Genomic DNA, 23,031 nt, shown 5'->3' on the forward strand with positions numbered 1-23,031 from the left:
CTTTTCTCACAGCATCCATCTCTGTGTCTCTTTGTGATTTACGATGTGTGTGTGCGCCAGACTGCCAGGACATCATGCGAGGTCATAGGTCAAGTGACATTGAGGAGCTTCTGAGACAGTCTCACTCAGAGCTGCTGTGGATCCAGAGACAGCTGTCAATCATCGCTGCCAGGAACTCCCATCACCTGCAGGTCCAAGGGAAGGTAAGGTTCCACCCACGTGAGCTCACTTTTGGCCTTCTGACCTTGCTTGATCTTTTATGTTACCTTTTCTGTATAACCCAAATTGTATGAATATCCTTGTTCCATCTGTTCATATGTTGTACTATAAATCAATTGTCAATGTGTCCAGGAGAGGACAGCATAGTTCTCTGAAAACACCAATGACTCTATGGTAAAAAGCAGTGTCTGGATTCACCAATCAGAGGAAGAAAAAGGGTGAAATCCATGTTGACGTGTTATTAGCATCTTTAGTGGGTGTGGCCAGAATGTCTTGTCAAATGGCACCTTGCTTCCTCAGACTCATTTACATTTTGAAGGGAGTGGTTAGATTTTGGCTGTCCAATCCCACCTAGGTTTTGCATTATGCCTGAAAACCAACTGGCTTATAAAGAACTGTATCTAAGGACAGAGAGAAAGTGTGTACACTCAAAGCAGTTGGTGTTGCTAGGCAACATAATGGAGGAGATTGAGTTTTTTCCTCTCCCTCTCCATCCCTGTACATAGAGATCTGCTAACCAATACCTGCAGCTGTTATTTTATAATCTCCCTAAAAACACCACTGCTTTTAGAGGTATGATCTGGGATTGGGGAGGGCTGAGAGGGCACTGATGCTTATTGGTCTGTCAATGTGACAGTTAGTTTTGATTGGTCTGTCCTGGGGGTTTTGGTTTTTCCATTGGTCCTTGTCCTCCAGTACTTTAGTATAAGTGTCTTTTAGAGGTTACGTAGCAGTTAAGAAAATAAATGCATAAAGGAATTGAGATTAAAAAGTGAGGGATCTATGTCAGTGTTTGAATGGGAGGGGAGAAAGGATGATGAATCATGGCTAAGAGGATTGAAAAAGGAGCATTGAGCAAGGTTACGTGTACCAGGGGAGGAATCCATTGACGCAGTGGGCTCAGGTCATGCATTTCTCTGTTTTAGAAAGAGAGAGAGAGATGGTGAGAGCGAGACGGGTGTGAGGGCTGCTCAGGGACGGCTGCAGGTAGGAGATGCGTGTAAAGGAAACGCTCATCCATGATGCAATCATTTACACAGGCCAATGATATGAATGCTCACACACTTCAGTGGGTTTGTGTCTGTGAATTCTTGTGACTGGGATGAAGAGGAGGGATGTGGACTGCACTGAGCATGTGCGTGCATCTGTGAGAGAGGGAAGGGAGCGAGAGAAAGAGAGATGGAGAAGTAGAGTAGGTGAGGGAGGGAGGGAGGGAGATAGTGAGTGTCGTGGTAGAGAACCTGAGAGAGCTACTAAGGAGAAGAGAGCGCGAGAGAGAGCGGGAACACAAGCAAGTGACAGAAATGGTGTGTGTGTTAGAGAGCACTAGTGTGTATCTGACTCTTGGAGGGTGTGTTGTTGCTTGAGTTTTCCTCTGAGAGGGCTGAGAGGCTCTCTCAACTGTCTGTCTTTTGGCTCTCCGTTCGGCTACAAGCTGCAGACTGGAACAACCATTAAGCCTGCGGAACGCTCACGCTGCACACACTCGTAGGCACACACACACACCACTGGGGTGTCAGCCCTGCCAGCCGGTGATGAGAGGGAGGATACAGTCGTTTTGACACAAAGGGGGAACTGCCTTTGAGGTATGGAGCTTTTTTACCCTCTGCACCACTAGTGTTGTGCCACTGTCTCAGCGGGAATTGTTATTGCCATATTCCTTAGCAAAATGCAGAATACACATTTCTGAAAAAGCATAGGCATATACATGCTTGGTTACACTAAACACACGCACACACACAAATCAGAATCAAAATGTATTGGTCACATATTTTGCAGATGTTATCGCAGGCACAGCGAAATGCTTATGTTTCTAACTCCAACAGTGCATTTATACATAACAGTACAAAACAATACACACAAATCTGAAAAATAAATCAATTAAGAAATATCATCGCGGGTAATGTCAGAGTCCGGAATATAAATATATACAGTATGTACACTGTACACAAATAAATATGTGGACACCCCTTCAAATTAGGGGATTCGGCTATTTCAGCCACACCCGTTGCTGACAGGTGTATAAAATTGAACACACAGCCATACAATCTCCATAGACAACCATTGGCAGTAGAATGGTGTTACTGAAGAGCTCAGTGACTTTCAACGTGGCACTGTCATAGGATGCCACCTTTCCAACAAGTCAGCTAGTCATATTTCTGCCCCGGTCAACTGTAAGTGCTGTTATTGTGAAGTGGAAACGTCTAGGAGCAACAACGGCTCAGCCGCGAAGTGATAGGCCACACAAGCACACAGAACGGGACCGCCAAGTGCAGAAGCGCCTAGCGCGTAAAAATCGTCTGTCGTCTGTCGTCAGTTGCAACACTCACTACCGAGTTCCAAACTTCCTCTGGAAGCAATGTCGGCACAAGAACTGTTCGTAGGGAGCTTCATGAAATGGGTTTCCATGGCTGAGCAGCCGCACACAAGCCTAAGATCACCGTGCGCAATGCCAAGTGTCGGCTGGAGCGGTGTGAAGCTTGCTGTCATTGGACTCTGAAGCAGTGGAAATGCTTTCTCTCGAGTGATGAATCACGCTTCACCATCTGGCAGTCTGACGGATGAATCTGGGTTTGGCAGATGCCAGAAGAACGCTACCTGCCTGAATGCATAGTGCCAACTGTAAAGTTTGGTGGAGGCCTCCAGAGTGGCACAGAGGTCTAAGGCACTGCATCGCAGTGCTTGAGGCATCACTACAGACCCGGGTTCAATCCCAGGTTGTGTCACAACTGGCCATACCCAGGAGTCCCATAGGGCGGCATACAATTGACCCAGCGTTTACTTGGCTCATCGCACTCTAGCAGTTGTCAGTCGAACGGTGTTTCCTCAGACACATTGGTGCGGCTGGCTTTTGGGTTAAGTGGGCGGGTGGTAAGAACCGCGGTTTGGTGGGTCATATTTTGGGGGACGCAGGACTTGATCTTAGTCTCGCCCGAGCAGCGATGAGAGAAGATCGCAATTGGATGTCATGAAATTAGGGAGAAAAAGGGGATAAAATACAACAATAAAAACAGTTTGGAGGAGGAATAATGGTCTGGGGCCGCTTTTCATCATTCGAGGTAGGCCCCTTAGTTCCAGTGAAGGGAAATCTTAACGCTACAACATACAATGAAATTCTAGAAAGTTCGGTGCTTCTAACTTTGTGGCAACAGTTTGGGGAAGATGGCCCTTTCCTGTTTCAGCATGACAATGCCTCCGTGAACAAAGCGAGGTCCATACAGAAATTGTTTGTCGAGATTGGTGTGGAAGAACTCGACTGGCCTGCACAGAGCCCTGAGCCCTTCCCAGAAATTGTGGAGGCTGTTATAGCAGCAAAGGGGGAACCAACTCCATATTAATGCCCATGATTTTGGAATGAGATGTTCGACAAGCAGGTGCCCACATACTTTTGGTCATGTAGTGTTTATAATGGAGTGTGAAGACAGTATGGCCAGTATATGAATAGAACAGTTCTGTGCAGCAGTAGTTATATAGGATTAGCCTTGACTAGAATACTGTATATACAGTGCCTTGTGAAAGTATTCGGCCCCCTTGAACTTTGCGACCTTTTGCCACATTTCAGGCTTCAAACATAAAGATATAAAACTGTATTTTTTGTGAAGAATCAACAACAAGTGGGACACAATCATGAAGTGGAACGACATTTATTGGATATTTCAAACTTTTTTAACAAATCAAAAACTGAAAAATTGCGTGTGCAAAATTATTCAGCCCCTTTACTTTCAGTGCAGCAAACTCTCTCCAGAAGTTCAGTGAGGATCTCTGAATGATCCAATGTTGACCTAAATGACTAATGATGATAAATACAATCCACCTGTGTGTAATCAAGTCTCCGTATAAATGCACCTGCACTGTGATAGTCTCAGAGGTCCGTTAAAAGCGCAGAGAGCATCATGAAGAACAAGGAACACACCAGGCACGTCCGAGATACTGTTGTGAAGAAGTTTAAAGCCGGATTTGGATACAAAAAGATTTCCCAAGCTTTAAACATCCCAAGGAGCACTGTGCAAGCGATAATATTGAAATGGAAGGAGTATCAGACCACTGCAAATCTACCAAGACCTGGCCGTCCCTCTAAACTTTCAGCTCATACAAGGAGAAGACTGATCAGAGATGCAGCCAAGAGGCCCATGATCACTCTGGATGAACTGCAGAGATCTACAGCTGAGGTGGGAGACTCTGTCCATAGGACAACAATCAGTCGTATATTGCACAAATCTGGCCTTTATGGAAGAGTGGCAAGAAGAAAGCCATTTCTTAAAGATATCCATAAAAAGTGTTGTTTAAAGTTTGCCACAAGCCACCTGGGAGACACACCAAACATGTGGAAGAAGGTGCTCTGGTCAGATGAAACCAAAATTGAACTTTTTGGCAGAAATGCAAAACGTAATGTTTTGCGTAAAAGCAACACAGCTCATCACCCTGAACACCCCATCCCCACTGTCAAACATGGTGGTGGCAGCATCATGGTTTGGGCCTGCTTTTCTTCAGCAGGGACAGGGAAGATGGTTAAAATTGATGGGAAGATGGATGGAGCCAAATACAGGACCATTCTGGAAGAAAACCTGATGGAGTCTGCAAAAGACCTGAGACTGGGACGGAGATTTGTCTTCCAACAAGACAATGATCCAAAACATAAAGCAAAATCTACAATGGAATGGTTCAAAAATAAACATATCCAGGTGTTAGAATGGCCAAGTCAAAGTTCAGACCTGAATCCAATCGAGAATCTGTGGAAAGAACTGAAAACTGCTGTTTTGAAAGGAGGAATGGGAAAAAATGTCAGTCTCTCGATGTGCAAAACTGATAGAGACATACCCCAAGCAACTTACAGCTGTAATCGCAGCAAAAGGTGGCGCTACAAAGTATTAACTTAAGGGGTCTGAATAATTTTGCATGCCCAATTTTTCAGTTTTTGATTTGTTAAAAAAGTTTGAAATATCCAATAAATGTCGTTCCACTTCATGATTGTGTCCCACTTGTTGTTGATTCTTCACAAAAAAATACAGTTTTATATCTTTATGTTTGAAGCCTGAAATGTGGCAAAAGGTCGCAAAGTTCAAGGGGGCCGAATACTTTCGCAAGTCACTGTACATATAAACTGGGTAAAACAGTATGTAAACATTATTCAAGTGACCAGTGTTCATTGACTATGTACATAGTTGCACTTGCATCATAAACCAGATGTTATCCGTGACTTCCCTCTTCAATCCACTGAAGAGGAATATATCACGACTAACCAGGTGTGTGTGTGCTAGCACGCTTACGTGTGTGTGTTTGTGATTTGTACACGGTTGCCCATTGACTTGTTTGCGTGGGCGATACTTCTGTGTTGCCGAGAGAGCGACGTGTCTGCTGTGAGCCCCTCCTCAGCTCTACTCTGCTGTTATGAAAACTGCTATGGCTGGGACTGCAGGGAAACACTCTAGGCTGGGCCAGGCTGAGCAGCTACATTAGACAAGACCATGGGTCCATGGAGCTGGGAAGGCCTGTGGAGAGCTTGGCTAGGCTACATGCATGGGTCTAAACATGTTAGTCTGTAGGACCGTGCAGGCTTTTGTGCTTCTGTCTAGGGCTAAATGGAGCTAGCCATGGCAGGGCAAGGCAGTGTGGGGTTTGCCAGTGCCATATGCCATTTAACTGGGTTGGCTGGTGCCAGCAGGACTTGGCATGGGCTGTGGAGGGAGTGGGAAGAGTATAGGCTGGGTGAGGCTTCCTCATGGCTAGGGAGGTAGGATGGGTGGAACTGGGTAGGTAAAGCAGAGTTGAATATACCTGAGCAGATTTGACCAGGTACAAATATGATTTTTGTGGACGAAGCCATTGTGTGTGTGATAACTCAGAGTGAATATCTGTGTGTGGTAGCATGTGACTAGTTGGTATTGCTTTCAAAAGATAAGAAATGGAGAGAGAGTGAGAGAGAACACCCCCACAGGCTGTGTTAGTATAGTAGTGTGTCAAGGTCACAGTGGGTGCTATTATTATTGAGGTTGACATTTAGCACATTGGATGTTGCAGCTAACAGACCTCAGGTTTTTTCCAACTCACTCCATTCCAGTCCATCTGCGCTGAGGTTGGCTTTCACTGGGTTTACTTCATTACAACCATCACAGGCTATGTCCCAAATGGTACCCTTCTCCCGATATACTGCACTACTTGGGCTCTGGTCAAAAGTAGTGCAATATTGGGAATAGGGTGCCGTTTGGGACACAATCAGACTCATCAATGCCTTGATAGCACTGTAGTTCCTCCAAAATCAACCTCTGTGTGATGGACAGAATAGTTCAGGCTTCTAGCTTCTCATAGGGATGTTTATAAATATATAATTGTTCCAATTATATTTTGGCTAACTGGTAGACTAGATATCTCTCTGAAGTAGTTGGGCTAGTGGTAGAATGGCTGCCTGGCGTTGTGTAGAAGCATCTGGCTACATTCACTGCTAGCTAAAAATCATGGTTAGAATATCTGGCTATATGAATGGTCTTGAAGCCTGTTTCTTCCAGCCTGGCTGGCTGGTTTTCTGATTGGGTGTATGACATATTGGTTTCCTTGCCCTGTATGCAGTCTATGGACAAGGTTCGATAGCAACCCGTGCTTTGGTTTTGTTGTCCACTGCTTCAAACTTTTTTAGCATTTGTGGCACAAATCCAATGCAAGTTAATGGTACCTATATTTGCATTGTTACACTTAATGTTCAAATCATCCCAAAGTATCTAAAAATAGATTGTGTATGTGACCTGAGATGATTTGGATATGAAGCGTGAACATACTTATATAGACATACATTTGAAACAGTGTCCAGGTAAACAAAATCAAAGCATGGGGTGCTGTTGTACCTTGTCCATAGACTGCTTACAAGGTAAGGAAATCAATATATAATTTTGTAATTTGGGTGAACTATCCCTATAACATTTAGGGGGGGTGGGGAATAAACAAAATCACACATAATAGCAGGAACAGCGGCATCTTTGGTCAGAATCTGGTCATATCAGGATGTTGGATGGGACCTAAACATAACAACTTCAATTACTAATTTCTCTGAACAGGGGAAAAAACATTTTTATTTTATTTTTATTTCACCTTTATTTAACCAGGTAGGCCAGTCGAGAAGAAGTTCTCATTTACAACTGCGACCTGGCCAAGATAAAGCAAAGCAGTGCGACAAAAACAACAACACAGAGTTACACATGGGATAAACAAACAAGTCAATAACACAATAGAAAAATCTGTATACAGTGTGTGCAAATTAAGTAAGGAGGTAAGGCAATAAATAGTCCATAGTGGCGAAGTAATTACAATTTAGCAATTTACACTGGAGTGATATAGTTGCGGATGAGGATGTGCAAGTAGAAATACTGGTTTGCAAAAGAGCAGAAAAACAAATATGGGGATGAGGTAGGTAGTTGGTTGGATGGGCTATTTACAGATGAACTGTGCACAGCTGCAGTGATCGGTAAGCTGCTCTGACAGCTGACGCTTAAAGTTAGTGAGGGAGATATGTCTCCAACTTCAGTGATTTTTGCAATTAGTTCCAGTCATTGGCAGCAGAGAACTGGAAAGAAAGGCGGCCAAAGAAGTGTTAGCTTTGGGGATGACCAGTGAAATATACCTGCTGGAGTGCGTGTTATGGATGGGTGTTGCTATGGTGACCAGTGAGCTGAGATAAGGCAGAGCTTTGCCTAGCAAAGACTTATAGATGATCTGGAGCCAGTGGGTTTGGCGACGAATATGTAGCGAGGACCAGCCAACAAGAGCATTCAGGTCGCAGTGGTGGGTAGTATATGGGGCTTTGGTGACAAAACGGATGTCACTGTGATAGACTGAATCCAATTCGCTGAGTAGAGTGTTGGAGGCTATTTTGTAAATGACATCGCCGAAGTCAAGGATCAGTAGGATAGTCAGTTTTACGAGGGTATGTTTGGCAGCATGAGTGAAGGATGCTTTATTGCGAAATAGGAAGTTGATTCTAGTTTTAACTTTGGATTGGAGATGCTTAATGTGAGTCTGGAAGGAGAGTTTACAGTCTAGCCAGACACCTAGGTATATATAGATGTCCACATATTCAGAACCGTCCAGAGTAGTGATGGGGTCTATAACAAGCGGAAATTGTGAGGGACTTATTTCTGGAGAGATGGATCTTTAAAAGTAGAAGCTCGAACTGTTTGGGCATCGACCTGGATAGTATGACAGAACTCTGCAGGCAATCTCTACAGTACATTGCAATTCCGCCCCCTTTAACATTTCTGTCTTGACGGAAAATGTTGTAATTGGGGATGGAAATATCTGAAATTTTGGTAGCCTTCCTAGGCCAGGATTCAGGCACAGCTAGGATATCAGGGTTTGCGGAGTGTGCTAAAGCAGTAAAGCAAATTTTGCGATACATGATGTTAACATGTATGAACCCAAGGCTTTTACAGTTGCAGAAGTCAACCAATGAGAGCGCCTGGGGACACACAGGGCCTGGGTTAACCTCTACATCACCAGAGGAACAGAGGAGGAGTAGGATGAGGGTATGGCTAAAGGCTATATGAACTGATCGTTTAGTGCTTTGGGAACATAGAATTAAAGGATCAGATTTCTGGGCGTTGTAGGATAGATTCAGGGCATAGTGTACAGACAAGGGTATGGTAGGGTCCTAGTACAGTGGGGGTAAATCTAGGGATTGTGTGATGATGAGAGAGGTTGCATCTCTGGAGGCACCAGTTAAGCTAGGTGTGGTCTCCGCATGTGTGGGGGGTGGGACAAGGGGGCTGTCTGAGGCATGTTGAGCGGGACTAGGGGCTCAGCAGTAAAATAAAACAATGAGAGCTACCCTAAACAACAGTATTCAAGGTATATTGACATTAGAGAGAGGCATAAAGCAATCACATGTGTTGATTGGGAGAGCTAAGACAACAACTGGTGAGACAACAACGGGTAAACAGCTAAGACAACAACAACAGGTACATGGCGATGAATGGGCAGAGATGGTCAGTTATCTACACACAGGGCCTGAGTTCGAGGCTGGGGGCGACAGAATTGGGTCCGTGGGTGGCTTTCTTTGGAATCCTTATATCTTACTCATTGTTAGAATTTTGGGAGTCCAAATCAGATGTTATGTACTATATTGATTTAATATTTGAATCCTATCATTTAAAGTGGCCAATTTCAGTGCAGTCAATTAGCTTACTTTCTCAGAGATCAAATACATTGCAACAAAATAATGTTGCTTGAATGCTAATCTTCTTCGTTTATAACTACAGAAACAATTTCAGAACAGTCTGAGATTGGGGGTGTCATGGCTTGCTGAAAAGACATGGAACGACCCTCTCTCTGGTCTTAATGGCTTGTGAATCAGATGTCTCGCGTATGTGTCCATCTGCCACTTTTCTGCTATATGAGCTGGTTGGCTTATCCGCAGGTTTGTCTGGCTGGCTTCCTGCCTGGTTTCCTGGTTGGTGTTGTGGCTGTTGGTCTATCTGTCAGAGGGGCTGTTGTGTGTGGGTACCAGCTGGATGGTTGACAAACAGTCTTCCAATGGTAAGTGTTAGTGATTTGCACAGCAGCGTGTGTGTATGTCAGGATTAGGAAATCCTCCCCTGGATGGTTCAGTTTAAGATCCCAAACACATTCATATCCTAGGAATTAAATAACAAATAGCCCAAATGAAACACACACCTGTGGTCTTGGCTCTTGGTGTTTTCGTGACTTGGTTCATGTGGTTGGAAGACCTTCTGATCAGAGGTCACTGAGGGACCAAAGCTATTTATCGGAAAAGCTTTTAGAGAGACTAAATGGATATTCTGAAAAGCTTGTCTTTCAGACACATTTTTCTCATTATACACTATGGTCATTAAACATTTCAAAGAGAAAGATGTATCACAGAAGAGTGGGCATGAAACAGAACAGGAAGACAGCGCCATTACAGCGTACAGGGAGGCTTTCAAAGTAGTGTTCTACAGGTTGCTTTTGTCTAGGTGGATACGTTGCTTTTTATATCTCTAGATATTGGAGTGCCTGAGCCGGCTAAGTGCCTCGCTTAGGGGCTCAACAGGAGCACTACACCTCACTAGGGATTTCAAACTGCAGCTGACCAACTTTCAGCCCTACATCATTCCCCCATAATGCTTTGTGAGAGGCCTGGATGTCTTTTCGGCCCGGCCGGCCCTCTCCCTTTTTCCTTCCACAGAGCTGTGTGTGGGGTGAACGGGTCTGAGGGATATATCTGTTTGCTCATCAACTACCATTAACACACACACACACACACACACACACACACACACACACACACACACACACACACACACACACACACACACACACACACACACACACACACACACACACACACACACACACACACACACACACACACCCTGAGGGGATGGAGTGTTTAGACAGAGTCATGGGGGAAACGTGTCCACTGGAGCGTGGCTAATTTCAGCAGACAGGGACAGAGGCAGCATTAGTGTTCCCTTGAGTCAGCTGTCCTGTCAAACTGGCCCTGGATCCCTAGTTCCATGCAGCCACAGCCACAACCCTATCCCCTCCCTGCTGTATGACAGTTCCTGGGGAGGACCTATGCCTGGGCACACATGTCATCATGTGAGATTGGCAATTATGAAATCATCTCATCTCCTATGTCTTCCTGTACAGTTGTCTTACAGAAATAATGTGCACAGTAGCACTGGGGGATGCTAAAAACGTTCATTTGGGGTATGGCATTTATTATGTCCTTGGTTTAAGGGATAGCACCCTTTGCAGGGCAGTGTCCCCATCACTGCTCTTGGGCAATGGGGTCTCCTTAGACCAGATGGAGGAGTTTGTCACTCTGTATTAGTGGCCCTCTAAATCTAGAACACTCCACCCTGTTTTTTCCCCCCAGGTTGTCTCCCATTCAAATACTGACCAGACCCAAGCCTATTCAGCTTCCTCTTTCAAAAGCCTGCATGGAGATTCAGGATAAGACTGCTGGCTAGCGTATATGTTTCCCTCCTTCTCTTGCAGCTGAGACATGAGGTTACTCCCCTGCACTCCACAGTTCTTTCATCCCACAACGTCAGCCTCTTCCGCCTTCTGGAGGATAGAAACCGAGCCCTAAAGCTTGAGGTGGCTACCCTTCGCCAGGAGAAACAGCAGTACAGAACACTGGTGAGTCTGGACTTTCTCCTCTCTCCTCCACACAACTAGCCCAGACAGTGCTCAATCACTAAAAGGTGTTTTGTTATGGGCCATCTATTCTCCAGAGTATAGCATATTATAGCATATCTGTGTTTTTGATCAGTCTACATCTATCCCGATTACCCTCAGTTTGGGCCTTCAAGGCAGTGATTTATCATACTCTTTACTGCATTTATTTTGATCACAATATTTGTGCTCAGTGTATGTCTATTGTATAGACTAGCGAGTTTATGTTTCGTTCCTTATTGGCAAATAGGTCTTTATGGCAAGCTCTCATGCATAGCAAATGTTGTGCGGTTTGTCGTGCCACTGTGTATTGTGCAGTCAGGTTAGTGTGTAAGATATGGAGGTGAAGAGAAGAGCAGAGGAGAACAGGGGAAGGGGAGCAAGTCCTCTGGGCTCACCCTAGTCCCAGGGGTGAAGGTGCAAAAGCCGTTTCCCTGGCAACAGGCCCACTAGCACGATAGGGACAGATTGGTAAAGGGAAACTGACAGACCGTAATGGCTGCTTGCTGTTGCAAGCCTCACTTGTTCCAAATCAATTTCACCCAATGGAGATGTGAGGTGGAGAAGGCAGAGATGGGTACACACAATATTGGCTTGTCATTGGCCAACACGCTTAGGCCTAAATCCCGGAACATGCTTTCTGGCATCCACATGACTTGATGATCAGCTGTCACGTCTGTCCAGTATCTTAATGCTCTCATGGTAATTTAATGTGGTTCACTATTGTGTATGCACTGTATGCATATGTGTATGTGTTAGGAGTGTATGTGCATCACCTGTTAACACATCCACATTGTTGTGTGCACATTTCATTTCGTAACCCCATGGTCCTTGTGCAGGAGGAATGCTTTCCCGTTCCAGCTGTGTGAAATGTAATGGATGATGAGTCACCAGAGGCGGGGTTGTTAGAGTGGGGATGTGTTAAAGTGACAGCGGCTGGTTTTCTATGTGTTATGACATGCTGGATTGTAGTATACAGGTAACTGCCAAAATAAAGAAAACACTTTATAGGGAGTTGGGCCACCATGAACTGCCAGAACAGCTTCAATGTGCCTTGGCACATACACCCTATAAATCCCCTATCCTCTTTTGAGACCCCATCTTTCCAATTGAGATTTACTGAGATTTATTCTTCTAGCCATGTTAGCCAAAATAATGGGCAACTGGGCGTTTTATATCTGACCCTAATATGTATCGATGCATATTCAAGAAAGCGAACCGTATTATATAGAGCTATTTTTGCATGGAACTCCGTTCCATCTCATATTGCTCAAATGAACAGCAAACCTGGTTTCGAAAAACAGATAAAGCAACATCTCACGGCACAACGCCTCTTATTTGACCTATATAGTTTGTGTGTATGTATTAATATGTAGGCTACGTATGGAACTCGGTAGTTAGTGATTTTTTACACGCTTTAGCACTCGGTGGTCCCATTCTGTGAGCTTGTGTGACCTCCCACTTCGCGGCTGAGCTGTTGTTGCTCCTAGATGTTTCCACTTCATAATAACAGAATTTACAGTTGACCGGGTAGCTCTAGCAGGGCAGAAATTTGACGAACATACTTGTTGGAAAGGTGACATCCTATGACGGTGTCCCTTTGAAAGTCACTGAGCTCTTCAGTAATGCCAATCTACTGCCAATGTTTGTCTATGGAAATTGCAAAGCTGTGTGCTCGATTTTATACACCTGTCAGCAACGGGTGTGGCTGAAATAGTTGAATCCACTAATTTGAAGGGTTGTCCACATACTTTTGTGTATCTCGTGACAGAGAGGGCTGCTGAAGCCCTGTTGCTTGTTGCCTGGCGACCCTCTGTGTTGGACAGGGCATGGCAGGAGTGGACCCTGGGTGAGAAATGACCTTCTGTGTGTCTTTAAGGAGGGCTCCCGCTAAAAGGCGACAGCCATCTTTCCGGACACCATCCCCATGGCAACACCTCCACTGTGCGAGCCCCGGGCACAGCCCCTGCAATGATAGTCCTCATGATAAGAACAATGTGGACGCTCACTGGAACAACGGCGAATTAACAATAAAGGCTAATGACAGTGTAGTGTCAGGGTCATAATTTGCATCACTAATGTGTGTTATACAAATGCATGAAGACAAAATCACAGGGTTAACATATCCCATTCAAATTCAGTACATTGCAATCCTATTAGATCCCATTAAACTCACCCCCAGGAAATTCATATTGTTTTGACGAAGGGTTCCTAAAGAGATTTTCATCACAGTCTGCTTTGGCTGAGGTCTCCATCCTCCCTAATTGAATTTGACCCAGGTAGAGCAGACCTCTTTTAGCTGTTTCTCTCTCTATCTCTCAGGCAGCCTCCATAAATCCATTATCCTCTCCAGGAGACCGCTAAAAGTACAGCCCCGTTTTCATAGAGGGAGGAAAAAATGTACAGGGCCGACATGATTCCTCTATTCCACAATGAGAGACACAGTAGCAGTATGGTGACAGAAAGGAACAGAAAGGAGTTACCCATAAAATGTTGGGTTAATTAAGCAATAGATTGAGTGTTTGCCCCCCCCCCCCCTCCTTTGCACAATCTGTCTGGATCCTAATTTACCCCCCACCACTTTATTTACCAAGCCCCACCACTCCTCTAACAAGTACGCTAGATGACTAATAAATGAAGCCACCTTGCCTCCATCTCGGCACTCCCCCACCATTTACATTTTTGGGGGGGAAGCTATATAAATGCATTTATACATGTCTAGGTTTGTTTTAGCACATTTATTCTATTACAGACACGTTAATGTATACTTTTAAATTATATTATGTGAGCTAAACATATATATATACAATTTTTAAAAAATACATGATTGACATCAAGGTCAGTCAATCTGGAACATTTCAAGAACTTTGAAAGTGCTGTTGCAAAAAACATAAATCGCTATGATGAAACTGGCACTCATGAGGACCGCCACAGGAAACGAAGACCCAGAGTTACCTCTGCTGCAGAGGATAAGTTCATTAGAGTTACCAGCAGTGTTGGAAAAAGTACTCAACTTGAGTAAAAGTAAAGATACCATAATAGAAAATGACTCGAGTGAAAGTCACCCAGTTAGATACTACTTGAGTAAAAGGCTAAAAGTATTTGGTTTTCAATAGTATAAAAAGTAAATGGAATTGCTGAAATGTACTTAGTATCAAAAGTAAAAAATAACATTTTTCAAGTTCCTTATATTAAACAAACCAGACCGCACAAATGTCTTGTTTTTTTTATTGATGGAGCATTTGTGTTTAGTAATGTTCTCTTGATAAATGTGTGAATTGGAAAATTGAGTAAAAAGTACATTCTTTTCTTGAGGAATATAGTGAAGTAAAAGTTGCCAAAAATGTAAAGTACAGATACCCCAAAAAACGACTTAAGTAGTACTTTAAAGTATTTTTACTTAATAAGTACTTTACACCACTGGTTACTAGCCTCTGAAATTGTAGCCCAAATAAATGCTTCACAGAGTTAAAGTAACATACACATCTCAGCATCAACTGTTCAGAGGAGACTGCGTGAATCAGGCCTTCATGAGCAATGAGCAATGGACATTAGATCAGTTTAAATCTGTCCTTTGGTCTGATGAGTCCAAATTTGACATTTTTGGCTCCAACCACTGTGTCTTTGGGAGACGATGAGTGGATGATCTCCGCATGTGTGGTTCCCACCGTGAAGCATGGTGGAGGAGGTGTGGAGGTGTGTTGGCGGTGACACTGTCTGTGATTTATTTAGAATTCAAGGCACACTTAACCAGCATGGCTACCACAGCATTCCGCATTCTGGTTTGCACTTAGTGGGACTATAATTTGTTTTTCAACTGGACAATGACCCAACACATCCAGGCTATGTAAGGTCTATTTGACCAAGAAGGAGAGTGATGGAGTGCTGCATTAGATGACCTGGCCTCCACAGTCACCTGACCTCAACCCAGTTGAGATGGTTTGGGATGAGTTGGACCACAGAATGAAGGAAAAGCAGCCAACAAGTGCTCAGCATATGTTGGAAAAGCAATCTAGGTGAAGCTCGTTGAGAGTATGCCAAGAGTGTGCAAAGCTCTCATCAAGGCAAAGGGTGGCTACTTTGAAGAATCTCAAATATAAACTATATTTAGATTTGTTTGACACTTTTTTGGTTACTACATGATTCCAAATGTGTTATTTCCTTGTTTTGATGTCTTCACTATTATTCTACAATGTGGAACATAGTTCAAATAAAGAAAAACCCTGGAATGATTAGTAGGTGTGTCCAAACTTGACTGGAACTGTATGTCCTTGAAGAATTTAATTGAAATACTGTAGAATTCCAAGGGCGCCAGCTGTGCAACCCGAGACTCTGGGTTCGCGCCCAGGCTCTGTCGCAACTAGGCCGAGGCCTAGCGTCGTCCGGGTTAGGGAGGGCTTGGCCGGTAGGGATATCCTTGTCTCATCGCGCACCTGTGGCGGGCCGGGCACAGTGCACGCTAACCAAGGTTGCCAGGTGCACGGTGTTTCCTCCGACACATTGGTGCGGCTGGCTTCCGGGTTGGATGCGCGCTGTGTTAAGAAGCAGTGTGGCTTGGTTGGGTTGTGTATCGTAGGACGCATGACTTTCAACCTTCGTCTCTCCCGAGCCCGTAGCGATGAGACGAGATAGTAGCTCCTAAAACAATTGGATACCATGAAATTGGGGAGAAAAAGGGGTAAAAATTCTCAAATAAATAAATACTGTAGAATTCCATTTATTCCTATGGAAGACTGCTCCTTCTGGGGACTGCCAATATGACTGACCAGTGGCTTCAAAGCACCTCAATGGCCAATACATTGCATCAGCAATCCAGCGTTTATATTCATCATTGATGTAGCCAGCCAGGGCACTGAGTTCAGCTGGGCAGCAAGGTTTGTGTCGGCATTAATCAAAGCAGACTTGATCCAGATCTGAACAGACTGAGCCAACCCATAATCAAATTGGAGGCAGAGCAGAGAGCTCATTGCTGGCACATAGGCTAAGTAATTGAAAGGTCAGTTTAAATATATAACTACCTACCAACTAGGGCTGGGAATTGCCAGGGACCTCAAGATACGATATTGTCACGATACTTTGGTGGCAATACGATATGTATTGCGATTCGATGTTCCAAACATATTGCTCACCATACAGTGCCTTCAGCAAATATTCATACCCCTTGACTTATTCCACATTTTGTGTTACACCCTGAATTCAAAATGTATTACATAGAGTTTTCCATGCCTGGCTTGTGCAACATTTGCCCATTTTTCTTTTCAGAATTCTTCAAGCTTTCCTATGCAAACATTTTCAGGTCTTGCCTTAGATTTTCAAGTATATTTAAGCAAAACTGTAACTCGGCCACTCAGGAACATTCACTGTTTTCTTTGTAAGCATCTCCAGTGTAGATTTGGCGTTGTGTTTTAGGCTATTGTCCTGCTGAAAGGTGAATTCATCTCCCAGTGTCTGGTGGAAAGCAGACTGAACCAGGTTTTCCTGAGGGGGAATGGGCTTTGATGTGCCCTCTTCAAGACTGTCTTGGTGTGTTTGGATCAATGTAGTTTGTTGTTGATGTGGACACCAAGGAATTTGAAGCTCTCAACCTGCTCCACTGCAGCCCCGTCGATGAGAATACTCCTGGGGAGGATGAGCTGACCAATCAATGGTCTAGACGAGGATGAGCTGGCCAATGAGCGGTCTCCTCACATTCATATTTTTATGAACGATATATGCCCACACCATTGTTGTTGGGGTATGCCCACACCATTGTTGTTGGGGTATGACCACACCATTCCAACACAGAAAAGTTGCTTTTTAACATACTTAATTATACTTTTTTTGCAAGGAAAGCTATTTCACTCATAGTGTAAGTAATGATAGAAATCTGGAAACACTAGACAGTTTAAGTAATTTTAGGCTGTCACAGCAGTGGGCACCCACTGATTAGGGCAATATGATATACAGTTATGAGGTGTGTGCGCTAGGGTTGAATGGTGAGAACCCGGTTACCAAGATTTACCAGGATTTACCAACCAAAACCACTTCCCTTTTCCCGGGATAAATAACAGCAAGAAACCAGAAATTATAATACATTATTTATATGAACAGCATGGCGTGGAATGGAACTATTACATTATATGCGATGTCGAAATATGGCTTCTCTACGGCCTCTGCATGATGAATCATCAACGCTCAGGGTGGGGACAGACAGCCCATCTCAGTATGGATCACAGTTTGTATTTATTATAGATCCCCATTAGATGCTGCCAAAGCAGCAGCTACTCTTCCTGGGGTCCAGCGAAATTAAGCAGTTTTGTACAATTTTAAAACATTACAATACATTAACAGATTTCACAACACACTGTGTGCCCTCAGGCCCCTACTCCACCACTACCACATATCTACAGTGCTAAATCCATGTGGATGTATAGTGCGTGTGTTATTGTGTGTGTGTGCATGCATGTCTGTGCCAATGTTTGTGTTGCTTCACAGTCCCCCGCTGTTCCATAAGGTGTTTTTGTTATCTGTTTTTTTTATCAATGTAGTCATGGCTCTATGTAATACTGTGTGCCTCCCACAGTCTGTTCTGGACTTGGGGATTGTGAAGAGACCACTTGTAGCATGTCTGTGCATTCAACATGTCAAAACATCTCATAAATACAAGTAGGGATGAAGTCAATCTCTCCTCCACTTTGAGCCAGAACCTTCCAGAAGGACAAGCATCTCTGCAACAACGCAGGTCCTACAGGCCCTAGTTTTGTCGCACCTTGACTAATGTTCAGTCATGTGGTCAGGTGCCACAAAAAAGGACTTAGGAAAATTGCAATTGGCTCAGAACAGGGCAGCACGGCTGGCCCTTGGATGTACACAGAGAGCTAATATTAATAATATGCATGTCAATGTGTTGTTAAGAAGGCAGAGCATTGCTTTATTACAGACAGACTTCTTCCCATCTTAGCTACTACTGCACCAATATGTCTTGACCATGACAGTTTACAATCTAGGGTTACTCCAAGCAGTTTATACATCTCAACTTGCTCAATTTCCACATTATTTATTACAAGATTTTGTTGAGGTTTATGGTTTAGTGAGTGTTTTGTTCTAAATACAATGCTTTTAGTTTTAGAAATATTTAGGGATCACTTATTCCTTGCCACCCATTCTGAAACTAACTTCAGCTCTTTTTTGAGTGTTACAGTCATTTCAGTCTCTGTGGTAGCTGACGTGTATAGTGTTGAGTCATCCGCATGCATAGACACTCTGGCTTTACTCAAAGTCAGTGGCATGTCGTTTGTAAAAATTGAAAAAAGCAAGGGGCCTAAACAGCTACCATGGGGAATTCCTGATTCTAACTGGATTATGTTTGAGAGGCTTCCATTAAAGAACACCCTCTGTGTTCTGTTAAACAAGTAACTCTTTATTCACATTATAGCAGGGGGTGTAAAGCCTAACACATAAGTTTTTCCAGCAGCAGACTATGATTGATCATGTCAAAAGCTGCACTGAAATCTAACAAGACAGCATACATTTTTCTCAGCCAATCATCAGTCATTTGTGTAAGTGCTGTGCATGTTGAGTGTCCTTCCCTATAAACGTGCTGAAATTCTGTTGTCAATTTTACTGTGAAATAGCATTGTATCTGGTCAAACACAATTTTTTCCAGAAGTTTACTAAGCGATGGTAACAGGCTGATTTGTCGGCTATTTGAGATAGTGAAGGTGGCTTTGCTATTCTTGGGTAGCGGGATGACTTTAGCTTACCTCCAGGCCTGAGGGATCACACAAATCATCCAGAAAGTATACTTCTCTGTTGATATCACGTACATTATCAAGCATTTCACACATATAATCCACAGTTCCCAATGCATGGAGACCTATCATCTCATCATGGTAACTTTTTTTGTGTGACAGATAGGCCTGCATTTGTTGCAGGATAGTCTATGCTACAGTAATTTAAAGACCGAAAGAAGGTCTAATTTACCCATCTCCATCTGGCTTTCACCTTATTTTGTAAAGATTATTATATTTAAATTGCAGCTGCAGTTTTAAAACAGCCTATCACTCGAATATCATTGCGTTAAATCAGTACTCGCATGAGCACTCTTTTGTAGTCTTTCTCTCGCTCCATCTCCATGAACTCCATTCAAATTACATCCCTCGATCCTGACTAGTCTCCTAGTCCCTGCCGCTGAAAAACTTCCCACAGCATGATGCTGCCACCACTATGGTTCATCGTAGGTATGGTGCCAGGTTTCCTCCAGACGTGACACTTGGCATTCAGGCTAAAGAGTTCTATCTTGGTTTCAACAGACCAGAGAATCTTGTTTCTCATGGTCTGAGAGTCCTTTAGGTGCCTTTTGGCAAACTCCAAGCAAGCTGACATGTGCTTTTTACTGAGGAATGGCTTCCGTCTGGCCATTCTACCGTAAAGGCCTTATTGGTGGAGTGCTGCAGAGATGGTTGTCCTTCCATAGAGGAACTCTGGAGCCCTTCAGAGTGACCATCTTGTTCTTGGTCAACTCCCTGACCAAGGCTCTTCTTCCCCGATTGCTCAGTTTGGCCAGGTGGCCAGCTCTAGGAAGAGTCTTGGTGCTTCCAAACTTATTCCATTTAAGAATGATGGAGGTCACTGTGTTCTTGGGGACCTTCAATTCTGCAGAAATGTTTTGGTATTCTTCTCCAGATCTGTCCCTCGACACAATCCTGTCTCGGCGCTCTACGGACAATTTCTTTGACCTAATGGCTCGGTTTTTGCTCTGACATGCATGTCAACTGTGGGACCTTATATAGACAGGTGTGTGCCTTTTCAAATCATGTCCAATCAATTGAATTTACCACAGGTGGACTCCAAACAAGTTGTAGAAACATCTCAAGTATGATCAATGGAAACAGGATGCACCACCACAGGATGCAATACTTATGTAAATAAGGTATTTCTGTTTTTTATTTTTTATACATTTGCAAACATTCCAAAAACATGTTTTCGCTTTGTCATTATGAGGCATTGTGTGTGGATTGATGAGTAAAACAATTATTTTGACAATTTTAGAGTAAGGCTGTAACGTAACAAAATGTGGAAAAGGGGAAGGGGTCTGAATACTTTCCGAATGCATTATTATATACATAGTTTTGTGGAAACCCCTTCAAATTAGTGGATTTGGCTATTTCAGCCATGTGTGTGTTGCTGTGTGTCTATGGTGTCTACCATGTTCTTGTAGCCCATCACATCTGGCTTGCTATCCAATCTCCATCCATGTGTAACTGTAAAGTATGTAACGCCTGATTTTGCCATAAGCTGATATGTGATGTTAAATGGATGTACATCAAATCAAATCAAATTTTATTTGTCACATACACATGGTTAGCAGATGTTAATGCGAGTGTAGCGAAATGCTTGTGCCTCTAGTTCCGACAATGCAGTAATAACCAACAAGTAATCTAGCTAACAATTCCAAAACTACTACCATATAGACACAAGTGTAAGGGGATAAAGAATATGTACATAAAGATATATGAATGAGTGATGGTACAGAGCGGCATAGGCAAGATACAGTAGATGGTATTGAGTGCAGTATATACATATGAGATGAGTATGTAAACAAAGTGGCATAGTTAAAGTGGCTAGTGATACATGTATTACATAAAGATGCAGTAGATGATATAGAGTACAGTATATACAGTGCCTTGCGAAAGTATTCGGCCCCCTTGAACTTTGCGACCTTTTGCCACATTTCAGGCTTCAAACATAAAGATATAAAACTGTATTTTTTTGTGAAGAATCAACAACAAGTGGGACACAATCATGAAGTGGAACGACATTTATTGGATATTTCAAACTTTTTTAACAAATCAAAAACTGAAAAATTGGGCGTGCAAAATTATTCAGCCCAGCAAACTCTCTCCAGAAGTTCAGTGAGGATCTCTGAATGATCCAATGTTGACCTAAATGACTAATGATGATAAATACAATCCACCTGTGTGTAATCAAGTCTCCGTATAAATGCACCTGCACTGTGATAGTCTCAGAGGTCCGTTAAAAGCACAGAGAGCATCATGAAGAACAAGGAACACACCAGGCAGGTCCGAGATACTGTTGTGAAGAGGTTTAAAGCCGGATTTGGATACAAAAATATTTCCCAAGCTTTAAACATCCCAAGGAGCACTGTGCAAGCGATAATATTGAAATGGAAGGCGTATCAGACCACTGCAAATCTACCAAGACCTGGCCGTCCCTCTAAACTTTCAGCTCATACAAGGAGAAGACTGATCAGAGATGCAGCCAGAGGCCCATGATCACTCTGGATGAACTGCAGAGATCTACAGCTGAGGTGGGAGACTCTGTCCATAGGACAACAATCAGTCAAATATTGCACAAATCTGACCTTTATGGAAGAGTGGCAAGAAGAAAGCCATTTCTTAAAGATATCCATAAAAAGTGTCGTTTAAAGTTTGCCACAAGCCACCTGGGAGACACACCAAACATGTGGAAGAAGGTGCTCTGGTCAGATGAAACCAAAATTGAACTTTTTGGCAACAATGCAAAATGTTATGTTTGGCATAAAAGCAACACAGCTCATCACCCTGAACACACCATCCCCACTGTCAAACATGGTGGTGGCAGCATCATGGTTTGGGCCTGCTTTTCTTCAGCAGGGACAGGGAAGATGGTTAAAATTGATGGGAAGATGGATGGAGCCAAATACAGGACCATTCTGGAAGAAAACCTGGAGTCCGCAAAAGACCTGAGACTGGGACGGAGATTTGTCTTCCAACAAGACAATGATCCAAAACATAAAGCAAAATCTACAATGGAATGGTTCAAAAATAAACATATCCAGGTGTTAGAATGGCCAAGTCAAAGTCCAGACCTGAATCCAATCGAGAATCTGTGGAAAGAACTGAAAACTGCTGTTCACAAATGCTCTCCATCCAACCTCACTGAGCTCGAGCTGTTTTGAAAGGAGGAATGGGAAAAGATTTCAGTCTCTCGATGTGCAAAACTGATAGAGACATACCCCAAGCGACTTACAGCTGTAATCGCAGCAAAAGGTGGCGCTACAAAGTATTAACTTAAGGAGGCAGATAAATTTTGCGCGCCCAATTTTTCAGTTTTTGATTTGTTAAAAAAGTTTGAAATATCCAATAAATGTCGTTCCACTTCATGATTGTGTCCCACTTGTTGTTGATTCTTCACAAAAAAATACAGTTTTATATCTTTATGTTTGAAGCCTGAAATGTGGCAAAAGGTCGCAAAGTTCAAGGGGGCCGAATACTTTCGCAAGGCACTGTACATATGAGATGAATAATGTAGGGTATGTAAACATTATATTAGGTAGCATTGTTTAATGTGGCTAGTGATATATTTTACATCATTTCCCATCAATTCCCATTATTAATAAAGTGGCTGGAGTTGAGTCAGTGTGTTGGCAGCAGCCACTCAATGTTAGTGGTGGCTGTTTAACAGTCTGATGGTCTAGAGATAGAAGCTGTTTTTCAGTCTCTCGGTCCCAGCTTTGATGCACCTGTACTGACCTCGCCTTCTGGATGATAGCGGTGTGAACAGGCAGTGGCTTGGGTGGTTGTTGTCCTTGATGATCTTTATGGCCTTCCTGTGACATCGGGTGGTGTAGGTGTCCTGGAGGGCAGGTAGTTTGCCCCCGGTGAT

At 43.4% G+C, this 23,031-nt stretch overlaps 1 protein-coding gene across 3 annotated transcripts in view; it reads left to right on the forward strand.

Annotated features, from left to right (window-relative positions):
- The window catches only part of LOC109873522 (RIMS-binding protein 2), a 102,585-nt gene that overhangs the window by 438 nt on the left and 79,116 nt on the right, over positions 1–23,031 (forward strand). For 2 of the 3 annotated variants that reach the window (XM_031809502.1, XM_031809504.1), the window contains exons 2-3: positions 61–203; positions 11,206–11,349. In XM_031809502.1, the coding sequence (XP_031665362.1) occupies positions 75–203; positions 11,206–11,349 (273 nt within the window). In that variant the 5' untranslated portion in view covers positions 61–74. Of the gene's footprint in view, positions 1–60; positions 204–1,451; positions 1,806–11,205; positions 11,350–23,031 lie in introns of those variants that run through there. The other variant, XM_031809505.1, reaches the window with a different exon arrangement.

This window comes from Oncorhynchus kisutch, linkage group LG29 (genome assembly GCF_002021735.2).
Source record: "Oncorhynchus kisutch isolate 150728-3 linkage group LG29, Okis_V2, whole genome shotgun sequence".
Taxonomy (NCBI): domain Eukaryota; kingdom Metazoa; phylum Chordata; class Actinopteri; order Salmoniformes; family Salmonidae; genus Oncorhynchus; species Oncorhynchus kisutch.